Raw genomic sequence first — 20,034 nt, 5'->3', positions numbered from 1 at the left:
CAGCCATGAGCAGAGGAAGGGTCCCCAGTCCTGACAGTTCATTTCTGTAAGCAGCAACAGCTGTAGGAAAATAGCAGACTGACAAAATAATCTGAAGAGGCTGAAAAATGTTTTTTCAGCTCTTGAAAAACTTACACTCATCTTATAAATACACGGCATTAAAAAGGGTACATCAGGACGCAATTAAAAATAATTCTCAGCACGTTCTAAAATTATTTAAGAACAACCTCAGATGATTGATGGTACATGATTTATTACAGTGTTATTATATATTAAAGAGAAATTCAGCAAAATGCTGAAGCAGTGAGTGAAAAACTAATTACAATCCAGCATTCAACCATTCAGTTTGCTGCAGTGCTTGGGATCATTAACTGTAGAATACTTTGGTATACAGTGTAGATCATGGTCAGCTCATTAACCGCGAGGAGTCCAGGTCTTGTGTTTATAAAACAAATCCAAATGCACCACCCCCTGTGCTTGACAGATGACTTTTTTTTTTTAAAAAATGTCCTGATAAATATAAAGATAAAACCTTAGAACTGAAAGTGGGCTTACTTTTCTTTTTCTTTTAAATGACTGTATCTTTAGAAAACAATTGCAAGCTGTTGCTTTAAAAAAAACGTTTTTTTTTCTTTCATAAAAACTTTATTAAAAGCGTAAAATTTGCACACAGAACCCAGGACAGCTCACACTGCTAAGTAGTGCCACATGGGAATGTACAACCTTGAGACTTGATCCACAATCGCCTTCTCACTATCTCAACACAGCTTAAAATCTTCTGAGTTCGTTTTCCTGTGAATCAGTTCATCCCTCCAAACACAGATCGATGATAAACTAGAATTTTTCATTGTTTCAAGTACATGAAGAAATGCCTACTCTTACCACGTGTGGTTAAGTTACTCTGGAAAGTTGATTTTCCTTTCCCTATCATTTGTCAACAAAGTCTGTATGCGGTAAGCTTTTTGAGCTGTGACAATTTATTCCTTCTAATATTTCTAGTAAATACTAGAAGAAATTAAAATATGCCGGATATTATGTAGCCTATGGTCCTTTTTGTATCACGTGCAGGGCGATTGCATCAGCACCAAAACCTGCACAACCACGTTCTTGAATGGGGTTCGGTGCTGCCTTCAAGTCCTGTGGGAAATTCGACCAAAGTTTTGATGCTTGTTCAAAAAGCTAAAGAATAACTCCCAACATCTTACCTTCAATCTCCTTTTCAAATAGTATAACAATAATATCCCTCAGAAACATTTGCTTGTTTTTGATCCCGTTATTAAAAATGTTGTTGTTCTTTATCTATCCCAAAGTGGGTATATTCTTGTGTGCGCAGCAGTTTTATTTGGGTGTAAAACACGCTAAATAAAAGCTCGAGAAAGTTAAGAAAGCGAGGTAATATAGAATATATGAGCTAAGTAAGTAAATTTAAATGGTTTATAATAAAAGGCTAACAAGGTTAACTCATCTTAAGGGAATATTATATATAATTAATAAAGAATGTCTTACAGTTGGTATATTTGGACAAATGCGTATTAATAATTCGTAGTTATTTTTTCAGTTTCATTCTTAAGTATTAGAGGTGTATTTCAGTCAAAGTGGGAGCAGTCTCACTAATTTCCTTTTGTAACAAAAACAGAGGACGGATCCCGGCTCCTCAAGAGGCTGCCTCGTGTGGATTTTTGTCTTAATTCCACACACATCCTTCCTTATGTCGACGCGCTGTATCCTGAACGCAGCACCGATTGCTATGACTACTTGTGTTAACCAGTGCATCAGAGGCACACGCCTGTGGGTGGACCAATCAGAGCCTCCGATGTCATGCTATGCCAGCAGTGACATAGAAGGGTGGGGGTGTGAATCTAAAACCGGTCCCACATCAGGAAACCCGAATAATACCGACAGGACTCACTCTAACACAGAACAACCTGCTGACTCCATCTGAATCACATTCCATCATGTCTGAGTTTATCTCTGGGTGAGTGAACTATTCATACCTTCCTTTTGTATTCGTATTAAAGACTAAACATCTGTGTGTGATTAGAACTACTCGTGTAGGCAGACTCTATTTATGATGTATTAATCCCTCAAATACCAAATACTCGCACCTCTAGCATACGTTTTCTGTGTGGAGGCTGGATTAACTTTGTGTAGTCCATCACCGGGTTTCTATTCTGTTGAATGTGTATAGCTGCTTCTGTCGAACATCAATAAGGAAACAAATATCCTCAAACTGCTTAATTACGGTGGTCCTGATTTAAAGAATAAAAAAAATAGATAAATAAATAAACTGCCTGGGGCTTTAACATCTCTCCGCTCCGCTGGCAGTTTTCCTGAGTTCTTCCGCAGTCTTTGAACGCGCAATTACGCGCGGAAGAGCTACAACGTGCCCACCGGCACTGATGGATGGGGCGGAAAAACCCCACACGAGATCCTCCGTGACGTCACTGAACCCGCTGTCCCATTACTGGCACAGAAAGGTGGTTTATTCACAGTGAACACACACTGTAATCTCCTCGTTGCCGTAATGCTTCCTTCATGTCGCAGTTTGTTTCATTTGACCACATGTGGGCCCAATGAGGTGTCCGTGAGTCAGCTACAGCCTCCACCACCATCACATAAAAGTGTGGGCTGGGTTAGTGACGGAGCGCACGTACCACTTTGAAAGAGGAAAAGAATGAAAACATTGGAAACGATTGAACAGAAATATTAGAACATGATTTTTGTTTGTTTTATTCTGTTTTTTAAATGTTGAGCGCGTAAAAAAGAACAGATCTTCACTTTCCCTCGATTTATTATCGGTTTTTTTTATCCTTATATAAAATAAGCATATACTGCCATTATTATAGTGCTTTTTTAGTACACATTTCACTGTACTCAGAACTATGTATGTGACAAATAAAGGATCTTGGATCTTGAATCTTGTCCTGCTTAAAACACCTGATCGAAGTAGCATCATTAATAGACCCATTCTACCACCTGGATTTTTCCAACTACCGTGAAGCTTCTTTCTGAACGAAAAAGAAGGTCTTTAAAGGGGCTTTAGGGGGTTCAAAGGGCGGGATTAACTCCCAAACTCCTCCAGAGTCTTCAGTTATTCTTGTGGTAATTACACTGTGGTGATTTTAATTACAATAGCTCCACTTGGGTGGGTGAGTGGGGGAAGGGTTGGGATGTTTTGTACCACTAATGAAATGATTTAAAACACATGTGATATTTAAAACTACATGTGATATTTCCATTGGTGATAGGCATCCACTCTACAAATCAGTGCCTTACCATATGTGGTTAAGGCCTCTGCATCTACTGCATAGGATGAGGGGGGTGGCCAGAGGGCAAGCATGCAGTGAAGCTAATTTGGCAATACGTGGTGTGTAACAAGCAGAATAAACAAGTTCTCTGATGCTATCTTGCTGAGCCCCTTTTTATGCTAATATTCAGCTTTAATAAGACACTTCCCCAGTCTTTGTTAATGGCTTATATATCGGATGAGCCTGTTAACAGCTCACTTTGATCCGGTTAAAGATAAAGTGTTTGTAGAAAAGAGCACAGACAGGTTAAACAATATTTAGTTTGCTTTTGATTAAACTATTTGCTTTTGGGGTTGTTTTTAAGGTTTTATGTTATCTCATTGGTTCTATTTCATGTGGAACAACCTAGTGGCTGTAATCAAGTGGCTTTACAACATTTTATTATTTATATAGTTTAAAAAAACGTAGCCATCCTCAGGAAATTAACAGGGTTATAAGTAAAGTTAAAGAGCCGTGCTGGTGGTGATCAGAGCACAGAAGGCAGAAAACCGTCAGTGTTGATGTGAGAATTGACTCCTCAGATGTACAGACAAACAAAACTGAACAATAAAAGGTGCATCGATGTTTGGTTGAGAAACATTTCATTCTGTTTACATCACACAGGCATTTCACTCAACCACCTGACCGTGACACACTGTATGTTTGCACAATAACAGGATATTAAGTGTGTTTGTACATGTCTGTTCAAGACATTCATTTCAGCTCAGGAACTGTACAGGATACTCCTCCTTACAAATTGCATCGGCTGAAATGGCAAATCACTGTTATTTCCTGGTAAAGGAATGCTGTATGCAGTATGAATTTGTGTGTAAGAAGACTAAAGCCTCTATGTCAGACCTTTGAGATAAATACTATAAATAAAAACTGACTTTGTTTGTGTGTCCTCACATGTTAGGCCACGTTCTGCTTTGAAACACTGCATAACTTCATGTTTTCATATATGTTTCTCTTGCTTTCCAGCGTCAGCTATGAAGAATGCAAGACCACAGCTGATTGGCTGCTGTCGAACACACAGGTGCGGCCGATTGTGGGAATCGTGTGCGGTTCAGGCCTGGGAGGTCTGGCTGAAATGATCAAGGACCCGCAGATTTTCAAATACAGTGATATTCCCAATTTCCCCCGGAGTACAGGTATCCACAACCTCCAGCAGTTTGGGAAACACAACTGTTTGTTTGTTTGTTTGTTTGTTTGTTTGTGTGTGTGTGTGTGTGTGTGTGTGTGTGTGTGTGTGTGTGTGTGTGTGTGTGTGTGTGTGTGTGTGCGCGCGCACGCGCATGCTTGTGACCTTGATTCGACACAGTCCCACGGCACTTTATGAAACAGTCTTAAGATTTAATCTGCTGATTTTTTTATTCTTGGACATGAATTGTCATTACACTGCTCTTAAAAAGGGTGAGTTGAACCATATAAACTGTTCAGTTAGAATTAGGAAGTACAAATACTGTCTTAGGTGTAGAAAAAGATCATGTTTTGGGTTAAAATATAATAGTTGCCACTTTTCCTACTTTTAGAGCTTCATCTTCTTCATTGTCAAATCCAGCTTTTCAACTGTGCTGACTCATGACTACTTCACACTTTGCCATAAGATTGGGTTGTGTTGTGAATTGCACTGGGGTCTAACAGTGTGTGTTTGTGTGTGTTGCAGTGCATGGTCATGCTGGCCGGCTCGTGTTTGGAACACTAAAAGGGAAGCCATGTGTATGCATGCAGGGCAGGTTCCACCTGTACGAGGGCTACCCCATCCAGAAGGTGAGTAGAGACAAAAAGCTAACACAGGCAATAAAAGCTTGTCGTTTTTTTGCTATCAGAGTCTTCTGGACTAGAGCAGGTTCTTCCATTTAGAGGACATTCCATAGATTCTCACAGGGTCAATAAGTTGTATTCAGTCAGAGGACAAAAGGAAACCTGAGGCAGTGGTGGGGAGAGGAAGTACACAGTCATTTCTGGATGGCTGAACATTGTAAATGTTCTGTATCGATACTATACACCCGATTTTAGCTTTGTGGTTTGTGAGTGTTAGCAGCACATAAGTCCCAGTACTTTAAACCCCTGTAGTCCGTATCATAAAATGCTAAATTAAAGGATTGTATCCCTCAGACAACACAGCAGATGTTTATTCGAATGTATGTTTTACCTAATTGAACAATACAGAAGATTTTAGAGAGATTTACTCATAATATACTTCCAATCATAGAGATACAAAATGTGGATGAATAAAAGCCAAAAAGCTTTTAATAAAAACATTTTAAAAACTCAGCAGGAACTTTTTCCCCCCAGACACTGGTCAGGATTATGCAGGGTTATCCACAGGCTTTTCTGTCCAGTGTTTACAGTGGAATAGTTTATCTAGTAGAAAGTTATTCCCACAAAAAGTGCCAGCTCGGAGCTTTGAAGACACAAACAGCTGCTGAGCATCTCAAATGTAAATCTCAGGTTTCTAAGGCTTCTGGAAGATTACTCACTCCCAGACTTTTGCTGTGGAGCGCATGGAGACTAAACAATGAGAAAATTAGCGTTCTCTCTGACTTGGATGGCTCCTTAAATGTAACGTTGATCTAAGCTTGTTATGTCGACTGCTCTCGGGAGAAGACAACTGTATTCAGGTTATCAGTGTAGGAAATTTCTTTGTGTCTATTGTTACATCAGTGTGTTAATAAATAAAGGTGAATTTCCTAAATCGATAACTGAGAGCAGTTTTCTTCCACACATTTCATGTCTCTTGTGTTATTCAATGTTCGCTTTGCATGAGTTTTGCTTGTTTGTCTTATAACGTTAACACACGTTTTTTTTTGTGTGTGTTTTATATTCACTTATTTATACTAGATCACATTGCCCATGCGCGTCTTCAAGCTGATGGGCGTAGAGACGATGATAATGACCAACGCAGCCGGAGGCCTCAACCAGGACTACAAAGTGGGGGACATCATGGTCATCAAGGACCACATCAACATGCCAGGGTTTGCTGGGGTCAACCCGCTGTCTGGACCCAATGATGACAGGTAGGTGGAGGTGAGGGAGGGGTAGAAGCAGATATTGAAGATAGCATTTTTTGGTTTGAAGCTTTTCTAGCTAATTTTTTTCTCAGTACATTAAGCATTAAATTTTGCTGTTCCAGTCATTGTTAACATTTCCCTGTAGCTATGAAAGTCGACCAGTCCACTATCAGTCTAAGGGCTTCTGTTGTTATAAATAAAGCAGGCTGAATGTGAACCTGTGTAACAAGAAGCGTTGGAGAAGATTTCCTCTGAATTAAAAACAAACTGTTATGAATGAGCCGTTGTTTCGCTCAGTATAAACATTTAGACAGACCGACTGCTAAAATCATTAACAAGACCTTGGAAAATGCCTCACCCTGGTGCCACCCGATGCTACACTCTCAGCGTACACATGGTTGAATTTTACTCACAGTTAAAGTAGCCCTGGGGCCACAAGAGAGGCACCTTTCGGACTTAAGTTTGTTCAGGTTTAACCTTGGTACAAACACATTTACATGAATGTTAGAAAGGATGCGCTGCAGTAACAGAATTTGCTCATTCTGCTACTTATTTTATCATAACTGACTGCTGTCCTCCTAAAGATCGCAAATTTTATGTTTGTAAGCAACTCGTGGTCCCCAAATCATTTGGTTAAATATTTCAAGCGAGGGCTACACCGTCACTGTGCAAACAATTGAGCTGTTCTAAGTTCCCTCCTCCACCATGACAAATGTGCATTGTTGGGCCCTCCTACACAAAACTGTGACTCTTCAGACCTTTAACAACAATAGGCATTTGATTTTTAGGGTCAGCAAGTATGCCTGTTGTTTAGGGTGGCTTCACACTGGAGGCTTTGCATGACACTTATTTAATGCTGGCCACAGAGCCAGGTTGAGACATTAACAACTGCCAAGTGGGGATGTTGTGGTTTATTTAAAATTATGACCAGCTTATGTTGGTCTGTTATAATGAACATAGCACATTCTTATCTCTGTAAGAGATGCTGAAAGATAAGACAATTTGGCTGATGAAAAATATCCTTTGTGAGCTTTTTATCTTCTCATGATCACATTAAAAAACTCTGAGTATCTATTTGTTGGGTAACTTCAGTATTGAGTCATAGCTGTGTAGATTCCTGTCTTTTGTTGTGTAGATTCTTTTGCGTCAACACTCCTGTTCTCCCTTCAGGTTTGGCTTGCGTTTCCCCTGCATGTCTGATGCCTACGATCGCAAGCTCCGGCAGCTGGCGCACGATGTGGCCGCAGACCTGGGCTTTAGTGAATTTGTGCGTGAAGGCGTGTACTGCGTTCTCGGAGGCCCCTCCTTCGAAACCATTGCCGAGTGCCGCATGCTGCACATGCTAGGCGCTGATGCTGTCGGTGAGTTTTAAATGTTGCTCTCTCACACAAAAACACATCGACTTCTGTTTTAATATTCCTACGCGCCTCACATTGTCCCAATCCCGAATCATCACAACTACAAGCAGATATCTTTTTGAATGAATGGAGATCTGATCTGATCCAAAATGGATTTCTTGCTCTAGGATGGATATTAGTTGCTTATTTAGGAGAAGAATTCAGATAATAGTCTTGTTCAGGATGGAGGGTGAAGTAGAGTTCAAAAGTAAAGCAGTCAGTTTACTGGTTGATCGAGGTTCCTACTCTCATCTGTCTCTGCAAACTGTGTGTCGTGGCTGAAAGAATAAAATCACAGATCCATGTTTACCCTGAGAGATAAGGTGAAGAGCTCTGTTACTCATGGGGAGCTCAGGATCGGTGCTTGGGCTTTTAGGAGGCCTGTTGAAAGTCTTATCAGATTAATTTACTTCTTAAAGGAGCTGCTTTAATCGATCAAGCAGTCTCTTTTATAATATGATATGCAGAATAGGCCTTTTTCAGATGTAAGGCAAAGGAAAATTCTTGTTAGGGACTGCAAAACACAAACAAGGCATTTAATGGATAAAATAATAATCAACATATCAGCATACCTCACACAGACGAAACGTGTCATCCCTCTATAGAAAAAGATTGCCCAAATACACTAATATACCCAAAACTACATCCATATGTACAATACTAAATAAAATCTGACAGTTAAATAATTTCATATTTGTTCTTCTAGTTTAAGAATAAGCTTTATGCCATTTAATTAAGGAAGTATATTGAGAACGTCAGTGTTATAACTTACCTTTTCAATTTTTAATGCAGGGATGAGCACAGTACACGAGGTGATCGTCGCCCGCCACACTGGGATGCGCTGCTTCGCCTTGTCTCTGATCAGCAACCGCGCAGTGATGGACTACGACAGCCACGAGAAGGCCAACCACGAAGAGGTCCTGGAGACGGGCAGGCTGAGGGCCGAGCAGATGGAGAAGCTCGTGTCCACCATTGTGGCTCAGCTGGAGCATAACATCAATAACTGATAGATGACCTGGTGGCCACCGTCACTGCACTTGATCTCTGCATCACAGCTAGAGGATTTCTATCAAAACGCTTAGCTGAAAGCAATTTTTAAAGCACAATGCTTGTAGAATGATGAACTACTTTCTTAGCGAAACTTTTTAGTCTTATGAGCTTGGAAACTAGTCCACATAATAAGCTTTGTTTACATTTACACTGCACAGATACTGTGTTAGGACAAACGTTCTCTTGACTATTTCCTGCTGTAGTATACTGTACTGTGTCCAGCTGCAAAGGGATTCAGTGAAACAGTATCGTGTTATAAAACCTAAATTATTAACCTATTTATTTCTCATTCTCTTACATTCCCTCACATCAACTATTCGCTAATATGAAAAACAAATGATGTTCACATTTTTTTTTTATTTAAGAGGACCAACTCATTCAGCATACGTTCCTGTCAATTTGACTAAAGTGGTAATAATGTTCCTTTTTTTTTTGTAGAGAAAATGTAAATTATAAACTATTTATAGAAAATGTATTTAAGTAGGTTTTTTGTATTTGTTTTTTTTAATGTATAGACTACATTGAAGAAAGAGACATGGCACAGTTATGAAAGAAAGTAGATTACATTAAAAATGTCTTGCCATTTCCTGTCACTGTGTAAACTAACAGGCCGGCTGTGCGTCAGCCTGTGCTTTTAGTGGTACTTTACTAAGATCTGTAACAACTATAGCTCAGCTTTTACAATAAATTACTCTGTTGGAAAACTAAAGTGGTTTTTGTGTGCTGCGTTTGAAACTGTGGGGCTGAATGTTTCTGTGATCAATCACAGGATGTCTCTCTCCAGTCATCTTGAAATGATTTAAATCAATCTTCATTTTCATGCTAAAGCATTAAGAGACTCAAAATTAAAGTAATGTTCTTTTGTTATTCGTGTGCAAACATTTCCTGACTGTTCTCACCTTTTTATTTGTGAAGTTAGTGTCTTTCATTCAAGTATTTTTGTACCCCTTTGGTTTATTTATTACCTTGTAAACGTGCCACTAAAGCAAAGACAATCTGATCAGCTTAATTTAAATAACTCCTAAATTTTTAATGTTATTTTTAATATTCGGCTTCACCTAAAGGACAAAGAAAAATACTGTTGGACCAAAAAAGGTGAAGAAATCCAAACTGTGTCCACACATAAAGGAGCCTGTTAGAAGAAAACCTTCAATTAAAGCACAACCTGCTAGCTCAGCGTAAGCTTCCCTGAGTAAGAATTTAGTAGGTACTCAGTTTGTTTCTCATTTTATCTGCAGTCCTTATCCTCCTTTCTTATCACTGACAGCCTCCCCTAACTTTCCCATGCATTTTCTACTCTGCATGCCACCTCTGGTCACTTTCTTACCCAAATATCACCCACTGCCATTTGCTCCCTTCCTCCTCCCATGAAAAGAAAAAAAATTCCATGACGCTCAGGCACTGCTGTTTATAGCCAAACAAGGTTGTGAGAATTTTACAAGCTGTCTGTAATCCAGCATCCAAAAGAGGGCGATCAGGTGTCTGCACAAAATGTGCTGAATAAATACACAGAAACAAAGAATCATCCTGTGGGTGTGAAGGCTAGATTTATGGAAAAGTACGCACATAAACCTTTGTGAGTCCTCAGTGTACTGTGAGTAATTTGCTTGCTGTTCATAAAAATATGTTGAACGCAAAGCGGTTGACATATTTTCACTTCTGGTTCCTCCTTCGAACAAGAAAGTTAAAGGTACTGATCTGCACTATTTGACTTGAACACACTTTATATATAAGCTTTGAATCGCCACAGATAACACGTTCTACAACTTGCAGCTGAGGTAAAAGACAGAAGACAGATTCTGCTGAAATGTGAGTGGAAATATATACAGGATTACTAATAAGGCCATAGGAATAGATCGCACCTCTGATCTCTGAATGTACTCGAAGCAGTCTGGCCATTCTCCTCTGACCTCTGGCCTCAACAAAGCATTTTAACCTAGAGAAGTGAAGTTCACTAGATTTGTTCTCTTTTTCAGACCTATTTTCTGTAAACTCTGTCACCAGTTTAACTTAGATGTTGAAATGCATTGAGTTGCAGTCATGATCAGATATTTACACAAGACAAACAGCTGAACAATAGTCGAAAACGCACACACAAATAAAGTGTCCGCATGTGTGCAAGTTATTAGTTAAGAGACAAAGGTTTAGACATTTCCGCTTCAGCTCTGTGTGTTATTATTTAGAGGGGACACGATTACTGTCATCGCAGCTATAAAACTAAGAACACAGAAGCCCCGCCCACCTACTGTTTAATCCTTGTGAGAGGCATCCAGCTGACAGAAAGTTGGCTCAAAGGTAGGTGAAGTGAGCTAAAACAGGATGTTTTACACAGAGGATAAACTGAGGGGTTGTATTAAAATGGCCCATTATTGGACAAATAAGCCTTTGAAAACTTCCTCCACTTACATCAAAAAAGTCTCACAAATATGACAGCTGTTCTCGAAAGATAATGTAGAAGAAAAAGGAAGTGTTTTTCACACGCCATCTACCGGGGCACACTGCACCCGGGCAGTTTTTTGTTGTACTTTACAACCTCCCAATAAAAAGCCACATTAAAACTGTGTATTTAATCCTGCCCACAAAGATAAACTTTAAATTTAACCAACAAGATTTTCCATATTAGTTCTGTGCACGTGCTCTTACCAAAAACTCTGACAGGTTTTGAACAAGGCCAAGAGTCTGGAGCCTTGAAAACGGGATAGAGAAGTAATAACAATAATGATAATACATTTTATTTTAGGCGCCTTTCAAAACACTCAAGGTCACCTTACACAGAAGACTGACGTCACAGTGTTGATCTGTTGATGATGATGATATTGAAAAGTCCATGTTAACCAAGGTTAATATTTAACATTATAGCATAATAATCATTCTTTAGCATGTTATATTTCCAACATTTATTAATAGAACAAACCCAGAGTACGGCCATATTTGGTAGTAAAATTGGGATATTGACTCGATGAAAGCAAATAAAAAAAAATAAAATAGTATTTCAGGTATGCCAGCATTATTTTTCTAAGAATGAATGTGTTATTTCATGGATCTGTTGTCTGGAAACCATAGAAGTAAATTTCGCAGTAATCCACTGCTGTTTAGAGATTTCAGTATAAACCAAGTGAGCTGGCATTACAATCCAAAAGGCTTATCTTATAAACTACAGGAAGCAGTTTTATCCAAATGATCTCAGGCCTGTTACAGCCTGTGTACGACTCAATCTACTGTCTCAGTGTTACAGGGTTTCTCCTCTTTGAGAGCCTGACAGTCCAAGAGAAAACAGCGAGTGAAGAACACAAAGCATGAAGAGGTGGAATAACGCAAAGAGACAGAGACAAGTGCTCTAGAGGCTGATGTGCCTGTCGCAGGACTGTCCTGAGAGCAGTTTATGTAAGAGGCTGTAAAATACATGAAGTTCACAGGCAGGTGGTTGCTGTTAGTTCCTGTAATAAACATCAAAGTGTGAACTCCCTGTTCCTGTTCAGGCAGCAGCATAGTTCCCTTTTTGCACAGTCACCCTGGATGAGTTACAACGCCCTCTGCTGACATCTCATCTAATGGACTGACTGCAAATCTGATGAGTGCATGGCATGCTGCAGTAGTGTCTGTCTGCAATTTCAGTCTGTTGTTCGGTGGTCGGCAGGCGAGTTTTGTAGATATAAATCAGGTTATTGATTTATGTAACGCCAGATCCCAACAGTCGCCTCAAGGCGCTTTATGCCTAAGTTAAAGAGGCCACAATAATAGAGACGTTTAATTGTCGTGCAATTAAAATGCTATGATGCTTATATAAAATGATAAGTGTATAAATGCTAAAAAAAAAGGGTCATTTTCACATGTCGGTGGGTGTTTGTTAGGTAAAATAAAATTTAATCTAGATAAGGTTTAAAATTAGTTGCCATGACTATTGCTGAAGTCTTGTAGTTTGCAGAGAAGCAGACAGAAATTTGGTGGATTACAGTAGGATGCTATAATCTGAGCATCATCTGATTGCTGACCGAGTAAATTAATTATAAAATGTTCCTATTAAATATCTTGTTTGTGTTACAAAATCAAATCTTAAAATCAAAGGCTTGTTTTTTTTCGTGTCTTTCACGTAATTGGTTTTTGGACCATTGTTGTTCAAGACAAAAAGTTAAAGCTGTGGTTTTAACCTTTTTGTTTTAAGGGAAAAATCCCCAAAGGTTTTACTAATGCTAAAATTCAGCTTGTATCCGTTTCTATTGTTAATGACTCACAAAATGGTGAATTACTTAATGGTCAACGTGACAAGAGTTAAATAACATTAATCAGTCATATATCTTTTGAAAGTTAATGGATTAAAATAATATTTGCAGCCTAATTTTGAATGATAGTGAACTCAGGCAAGTAGTTTGAGGAACTCTGTGTCAGCAGGGAGTGGTTTCCTGGTTCAGGTGTATGAAGGAGAGCTGGAGCGGTGTGATGGGAGCACTGCCAGCTGAGGAGAGGCACAGCTGTCTCGCATAGCTAATTAACCTCGCAGTCAGAGTTTTCAGAACAGCCAGCGCTCCACGGCCGGGCACGTGAAGTGGAGCAAACAGAAGTGTGTACCTGTGAGTTATAGTCACATAACTGTGAGTACAAACCACAACATGACATTCATTTTTACTACGCGAGTAGCTGCACCCAAGAGCTCGAAGTTTGTCGTTGAAAAAGTGTGACGTCCAAAACCAGAAACACTGACAAAACCCTCTATCCCTTCATCCATCTAAAGGTCTGAATTTAATTCTTTCATGTGAGTATAACAGCAAAAAAATGCATCTGTTGGTTTTGATAACAGTTTTAATATAAAGCATAACAAAGAGCAAAGGGTTTATGGGAAGAGTTTCATGGAAAATCTAACAGAGAGGACGAGTCAGGCAGGCTTCGAACGTCTGACATTAAAGCACAAACCTGAGAAAAGTTTGAATGAATTTGAATGAAAAACCTTTGTCAGAGTGAATGGGGGTAATGAGCATCTTGTGCTTGTAAGGTTTCAGTACTGAGATGACACGAACCCCAGTTCGACATGAGAAGCAAAAACAAACAGGAAGTCAGAGCAGATCTGCACTTATGCAGGTAACTGTAAGAGCAAAGCCACGTGGTTTTAGATGATGACTCAGCCATTTAAGAGCTTGGTGGCGATCGTGGCTCAACAGTTGGGAGTTCGCCTTGTAATCGGAAGGTTGCCGATTCGAGCCCCAGCTTGGACAGTCTCGGTCGTTGTGTCCTTGGGCAAGACACTTCACCCGTTGCTTGGTGGTGGTCAGAGGGCCCGGTGGCACCAGTGTTCGGCAGCCTCGCCTCTGTCAGTGCGCCCCAGGGTGGCTGTGGCTACAATGTAGCTTGCCATCACCAGTGTGTGATTGGATGGGTGGATGACTGGTTGTGTAAAGCGCTTTGGGATCCTTAGGGACTAGTAAAGCGCTATACAAATACAGGCCATTTACCATTTAAGAGCTTGGTTTTCCTTTTCCATTTTTTTGGATTTCTAGCTTTGGAAGGGTTTCACAAACGTGTGAACGAGGGTGCAGTTCAGTTTCACATTTTGATCATTTTAAGTACTTAAAAAGAAGCAAACATGTTGATATCCAGATGGATTTTGCATAGTAAAATATGCATTAATATACAAAGTTGTTCAGTAATGCCATATGGTTAAAAAAAAATCCCACTGGAAAAAAAAGCTGCCGTCCACTGAATATTTGATTCTCAGACCGTCGTCTTTCACCTCGACCACTCGCACCACCTCAGCTGTAGGTGTGAATGATTCGGTGTCGCTTTAAATGATGCATGAGGATGAAGGTTTTCCCGCACTGTGAGCAGCTGTATGGTCGTTCCCCGCTGTGCGTCCGCTGGTGAACCCTCAGGCTGCTCTGCTGCGTGAACCTCTTCCCGCACTGTCCGCAACCGTACGGCTTCTCTCCCGTGTGAGTCCGGTGGTGTATGCTGAGGTGCGACGAGCACTGGAAACTCTTCCCGCACACCGTGCACCAAAACGCTCGCTTTCTCTTGTGGCTCTGCTGGTGCAGCTTGAACTGGTGGAGGCGGCTGAACGACTTTCCGCACTGCGAGCACCCGTAGCATCGGGCCGTCCCAGAGAGGGGTTTGTGTAGGCTGTGAGGGTTAAAGCTGCTCGGTGTGAACGTGTTGTGCGACTGAGTTACAACTGGTCCGTCTCGAGTTGCGGTCTCCCTCTCAGGGTCTTCCTCTAGCTGGCTCAGGTGAGTGGAGTGTGACGCGTTTCTCTGCGGGTAAATTAGTTCCTTCTGCTTGTCTTGCTGCAATAACGGAGCCTGCGACCTAGGCTGGAAATCTGACGACTGTGGAACGTCCTTCTGATATTCGCTGTTGTAAATCCCATTGCAAAGCCTCTGAGAAGGCAACTGCTGGACGTTAGTCGACTTGCTCAGGTTAGAAGCTACATTTGGATCTGAATGGTCCGGGTACGTGTTGGAATACTCCTCTACTACACTAGAGAAGTCAGGGAACCCAGTGTCAATGTCATTACCTTCAATTATGGACGACCAAATTTGATTCTCCCTTTCATCCAATGAAAATTCAGCAGCAAGTTGCGTCTGCTTCCCCACATTGTGCTGGCACCCATCCTGTCTGAATGCCAGTCGATCTTCTTCCTTCTCTGTCTTCACTGTGAACTGAAGGCTACTGATGTCTACTGCACGCTGGGCAGAGTTAAACGAGTCACTGAACTCTGATGGCTTCTGTCTGGCAACCTCTGGATGGGTTAACTGGTGGCCCTCTTCAAACTGCTGGTTCTCTGGAGCACTAGCAGCGTTAGGGTACTGAACAGCAGAACCTGCAGGTGACAGGTGTTAGGAGACTTCAGGTAAGGGTGTGAAGTTCAATTAAGGTTTAATTCTTGCACAAAACCTAGGTCTTCAACTCACCAATTGGTCCAGCAGAATCACTGATCCATAGAGCCTCATCTGGACTTTCTTCTTTAATTGTGAAGGAAACAGTTGCATCTTCAATCTCAGGAAACTACACAAAAAGGGCATGGATTACCTTATTTGTTTTTCAACTTGAGAACTTCTAAGATATATGTTAATAATATAGAGATTGCAACACCAGAATCTGCCAAATTAAGTTTTATATTTCACTTCTTTTAGCTTTGTTTTCCCCTCTACAAACAACTTACTAATTATTAATCCACCCTTTTCATAACACAGCTACCTGCCATAAATAGAAACACCTATGGGAGTGGTGTCACACAAACAAAGCCTCAGCAATGAAACCAAAACTATAAGATTAAGAGGTGACATTTCCGCAGCGAGGTGACATTTATCATATAACTGACACTATTAGATTAACACACAGGTTTTTGATCCACTTTTTGAACTAGTTTATCACCAGTGTCAGCTGCCCATTTTTCCCCCCATTTTTCTTTTACAATTTGTGAAAAAATATATACAACCACTAAAAGTTTCTGGATTTTTTTTGTTTAGAAAGGCAAACTTTTAATTCTTTTGGAAAACAAAATAAAGATGACGCTTTAAGATAAAGTTACCATTTCAATCATTTACAGTACAAAAACAGCAACAGCAATTACTTTAACTGGTGTGTGAAGGCCTAGCAGAAATACAGTGAGGTCCTTCTGAGCCTCTGATTATGGGGAACTGTGCATAAAAATGCCCATAATTCCTGAAAGGTTAATGTAACAGTTTTGTTAAACCCCTTCAATTAAAGGCTGAAAGTCTGCGCTTTCACCACATCTCGATTGTTTGATCTAAAATCCACTGTACTGGTGTACAAAACTACACATCTTATATCCACGTCCAAACACTGTAACTTTTTGTAGGCTTTTCGGAAGTGTTCATCAGTCTGGGTGTGAAAATTTCTGATCACTCTAACATGAAAGATTTTTGAGAATCCCCTCAATGCAAACTCAACAGATGACCTCACATTATATCTAAGCAGTTTTTAATATGAAGTAGAACTCACAAGTAAATAAATGACTATAAGGAACCTTCTGCAGAGGCAGCGAAACAGCGCAAAACCACAACACTTCCACCACTAAACTTCACAGATGGTGAACAGTTTTTCTCATCTTTTGTCTGCACCAAACATGTCTACTGTTACTCCAGCCATACAGCTCTACTGTTTCTTTATTTTTCTGATGCTAACACTTTGACACTAACAGCTAAAGAATAAATGAACAAATGCTCAAGTTTTTTGCAAGACTTCTTGTTGCATCAGTCAATCTGCCCCTGGGTTGAACTGACCTTCCACGTGTGGGGGATTTTATCTCATATCATTTGGGGATATGTTTGAATTCCCATGCTCACAGGCAATACACGTTTTCTTGTTTTATTTGTTTATTTATTTATTTTTAAATGAACACAATCTTCAGATATTGTCTTGATGACAACCACAAACTTCAACAGCAAAGAGAACAGCAGAGCACAAACCTCACAGCTTTCAGCTGTCACTGTTAAAGGAAGCTCAAATCGCAGACGCCTAACCTGGACCTGATTTTAAGTCTAGGTGTGTGACACAGAGGGGGTAACAAAATAACTCGAGATGCAAATCTTACCCCATCGTAACCACCATGAAAGACCTACAGGTGCTATTTTGAAGGATTATTGAAATAACTTTAATTTAACAAGGAATAAAATTAACAGTTTGTTGACTTTTCTTCAAAACATTTTTTATCCTTCAATCACCATTCTTGCTGTTACAAAGTTATCCCTTAGATGTCACTTCATGGTTGTTTAAAGGCCAGGTCTCCCTTTTAAAACATCTAAATTAAGCGGAGTTACTTTTTCCATGTAGCTGGTATGTTTTTAAACTGTGTAAACATTGAAACTTGCAGCAACATATTCATTTTATGTATGACTTCTCTAAAAACAAAAAAGTTTGTTTTGTTTGGGGTTTTTTTTAAAAGAGCAAATGTTGTCCAAAAGGCAACAATTATTAGAGCATGTAGTAAACACAGACCTTCATATCTCTTGCAGGGTGCGGACAGTTGCTACCCACATCAGTTCCTCTGTCCATGTAGTTTTCTGGTTGCAGAAGGGAAGAAAAATCTCAATTTGAAAGCTCGGGCAGAGGAAAAGTAGATATTATTTGGAGGGGGAGTAAAATACCTCGAAATTCATTTACAAAAATAAGCAGAGGTTAACATAAAACACACCAGCGGTGGCTTTTTAAATCAAATTCTTCCTGCGTTTGGTTCTACTTCTACATTTAGATGCACAACACACTGAGTTGTCAGTTGGCACAAACAGTGATGGAAATCTTACCGAATCCTCGCTGCAGCTGCGCATTTTTGCTCTCCATCACCAGCAGTTTCCTCTTCAGCATCTCGTTCTCGCTCTGCTTTCGGGATATTTCAAGATGCAGAAACGCACATTTGTCATCGACTAGTTTGGATATCTCTGCCACTGCTGCCTTCACCAGAACCTCCATTATTGAGGATAACTGTGTTTGAAAGGGAATGCACGTCGCCATGTTGACTCATTCAAAGTAATATATGCCAGGTAAATTAGAAGAATTAGTAAGTGCTTCCAAGTAGTGGTTTAAAAAATGTGAAAAGAAGCGACGCAGTAGAAAATTTTTACATCCCTGTGAGCATCATGCTAGCTGAAACCTTTCTTCCGTGTGGCGGAGGGCTTTACCATAAATACACGAATAGAGGCGCGGTGGAATAACAGGTACGAGGCCTTCATCCTTCTGAGTCATCACCCATGGGTGTTAAATTTGAGCTAAAACTGCACGTAGAAAGGAAATTGTGGGTTAGGAAATGAGATAAAGGTCAATAACCAGCTCAAAGATTAGTTTAGATTCTTGTTGTATTTTATTGGGAAATATGCCACATGGTCTCAAAAAACAAGTCAGATTGTACTTACAAATACTAATTGCAGTAGTAGTAAAAACTAAAGAAAGATAGAAAAAATGTTTGAATAAAGAAAGTTCAGGAAATGTGTGCAAATGGAACAACAGACCTTCTCTTTGGGACTCCAGGACATCAGTAAAAAATTTAGAAAATACAAGAAAACATACGTGGATACCTTAATCTAGTTCATTTGCTTTTATATGAATTTGTTTGGAGACCTTTTTTCTGTGTAAGAAGAACCTGTGAAATAGATCTCTTGGTACAAATGAGTACCAGACCAATCATACCTCTAGACTAAACCCTTAACATATTTTTGACGGGTGTGTTATCCTTCTGGAAGCAGCCATCGGTAGATGGGTGCACTGTGGTCATAAAGGGATGAGCAAGCAACAACACTCAGATAGACTGTGGTGTTTAAAGAAAGCTCAATTGGTACCAAGGTGCCCGAACTGTGCCAAGGAAAGATCGACCACACTGCTACACCACCAGCAGCACTCCGAACCCCGATTTTTCCTCAGATTGTGACCCTAAAATCTGATTGTTGCAACAGAAATCAAGACTCATCCCTCATATTGTACAGTTTTGGTGAGCCTGTGTGAACTGTATCCTCAGTTTCTTGTTCTTAGCTGCCAGCACCCAGTGTGCTGTTTACAAAAAAGTTTGAAACACACAAAACAGATTTGAGAAAGCTAAATCCAGCCACTCGTGGTGCGTCACAATTAATACCAACTTTCATTGAGACCATCTTTCACTGTCAGTTTAAAGACATTGTGGAATTGTGCCTTTACCACTGCCCTCGACTCAGAATGAAGCAGACACCAACTTCGAAGAACCAAAAGAAACACGTGCGCATTGTCACAGGGCACTTGTGGCAAGCAAAATTTAAAATGTTTATGGCTTGGTGCCACAGTTGATTGTCTCTAGAAGTAATAACTCCCTTCATAACAGTATCTCACAAGCCTTAATGTGATAACTAAAAACTCCACCTATTCATCCAAATGTGCCCACGGCAGGATCTTAAGAAACACAACATGGCAACAACCAAAATGCCGTTATTGGGGTTCAAGATCAGGGTTTTACAAACAGATCATGGTAGTCACGGTAACATCGCCCATGTTTTAAATCTTCTCATTTTAATCTCAAATACACAACTGAATTTAATTACTCTCTTATTACTTATTACTAAGCTTATTACTCCCCACAAACATGCTACACATAGAAACTGCATAGTGATGAGTCAAATGTCCTCCAGAACTAAGGGTGGATGCTGGCATGAGATGTCAGAGAGAAAGATTCTTTACACTTAAATAGACTTGGTGCGATGTGATGTCTGCCTCAACTAACTCACAGGCTTTGCTCATCAGCCATTCATCTTCCCAAGTCACACACTGGCCCACTTTAGAATATGCAGTTACTGTAACAGACGTATCCAGGGATCC

At 40.1% G+C, this 20,034-nt stretch overlaps 2 protein-coding genes across 2 annotated transcripts; one reads left to right on the top strand and one right to left on the bottom strand.

Moving 5' to 3' along the window:
* Positions 1 to 1,819: 1,819 nt before the first annotated feature.
* On the top strand, positions 1,820 to 9,472 carry LOC308413145 (purine nucleoside phosphorylase-like). Its single transcript, XM_080907969.1, has 6 exons — positions 1,820 to 1,975; positions 4,269 to 4,438; positions 4,954 to 5,057; positions 6,132 to 6,307; positions 7,472 to 7,662; positions 8,491 to 9,472. The coding sequence occupies exons 1-6, from the start codon at positions 1,956 to 1,958 to the stop codon at positions 8,703 to 8,705; spliced, it is 876 nt and encodes a 291-aa protein (XP_080764095.1). The 5' UTR covers positions 1,820 to 1,955; the 3' UTR covers positions 8,706 to 9,472.
* A 3,515-nt stretch (positions 9,473 to 12,987) lies between these two features.
* Positions 12,988 to 18,353, bottom strand: LOC308383390 (uncharacterized protein). Its single transcript, XM_080861315.1, has 4 exons — positions 18,003 to 18,353; positions 17,698 to 17,762; positions 15,648 to 15,741; positions 12,988 to 15,556 (listed from the first exon to the last, which is right to left on the bottom strand). Exons 1-4 carry the CDS (start codon positions 18,208 to 18,210, stop codon positions 14,490 to 14,492), a joined length of 1,434 nt encoding a protein of 477 aa, XP_080717441.1. The 5' UTR covers positions 18,211 to 18,353; the 3' UTR covers positions 12,988 to 14,489.
* Between the last annotated feature and the right edge of the window lie 1,681 nt (positions 18,354 to 20,034).

The sequence above is a fragment of the Rhamphochromis sp. 'chilingali' genome (assembly GCF_963969265.1).
Source record: "Rhamphochromis sp. 'chilingali' genome assembly, chromosome: 16".
NCBI classification, from domain to species: domain Eukaryota; kingdom Metazoa; phylum Chordata; class Actinopteri; order Cichliformes; family Cichlidae; genus Rhamphochromis; species Rhamphochromis sp. 'chilingali'.
The sequence above is the reverse complement of the archived record's forward strand: the minus strand, read 5'-3'. Positions and strand labels throughout refer to the sequence as shown.

What these genes read in the sequence shown, in the direction of transcription:
- LOC308413145 (XM_080907969.1), top strand. Translation starts at nt 1,956, where the DNA reads ATGTCTGAGTTTATCTCTGG. An exon ending in TCTGGACCCAATGATGACAG is followed by an intron (nt 6,308 to 7,471) that starts GTAGGTGGAGGT and finishes TTCTCCCTTCAG; the next exon opens with GTTTGGCTTGCGTTTCCCCT. An exon ending in GCTAGGCGCTGATGCTGTCG is followed by an intron (nt 7,663 to 8,490) that starts GTGAGTTTTAAA and finishes TTTTTAATGCAG; the next exon opens with GGATGAGCACAGTACACGAG.
- LOC308383390 (XM_080861315.1), bottom strand. Translation starts at nt 18,210, where the DNA reads ATGGCGACGTGCATTCCCTTTCAAACACAGTTATCCTCAATAATGGAG. An exon ending in ACCCTGCAAGAGATATGAAG is followed by an intron (nt 15,742 to 17,697) that starts GTCTGTGTTTAC and finishes CTTTTTGTGTAG; the next exon opens with TTTCCTGAGATTGAAGATGC. An exon ending in TGATTCTGCTGGACCAATTG is followed by an intron (nt 15,557 to 15,647) that starts GTGAGTTGAAGA and finishes TGTCACCTGCAG; the next exon opens with GTTCTGCTGTTCAGTACCCT.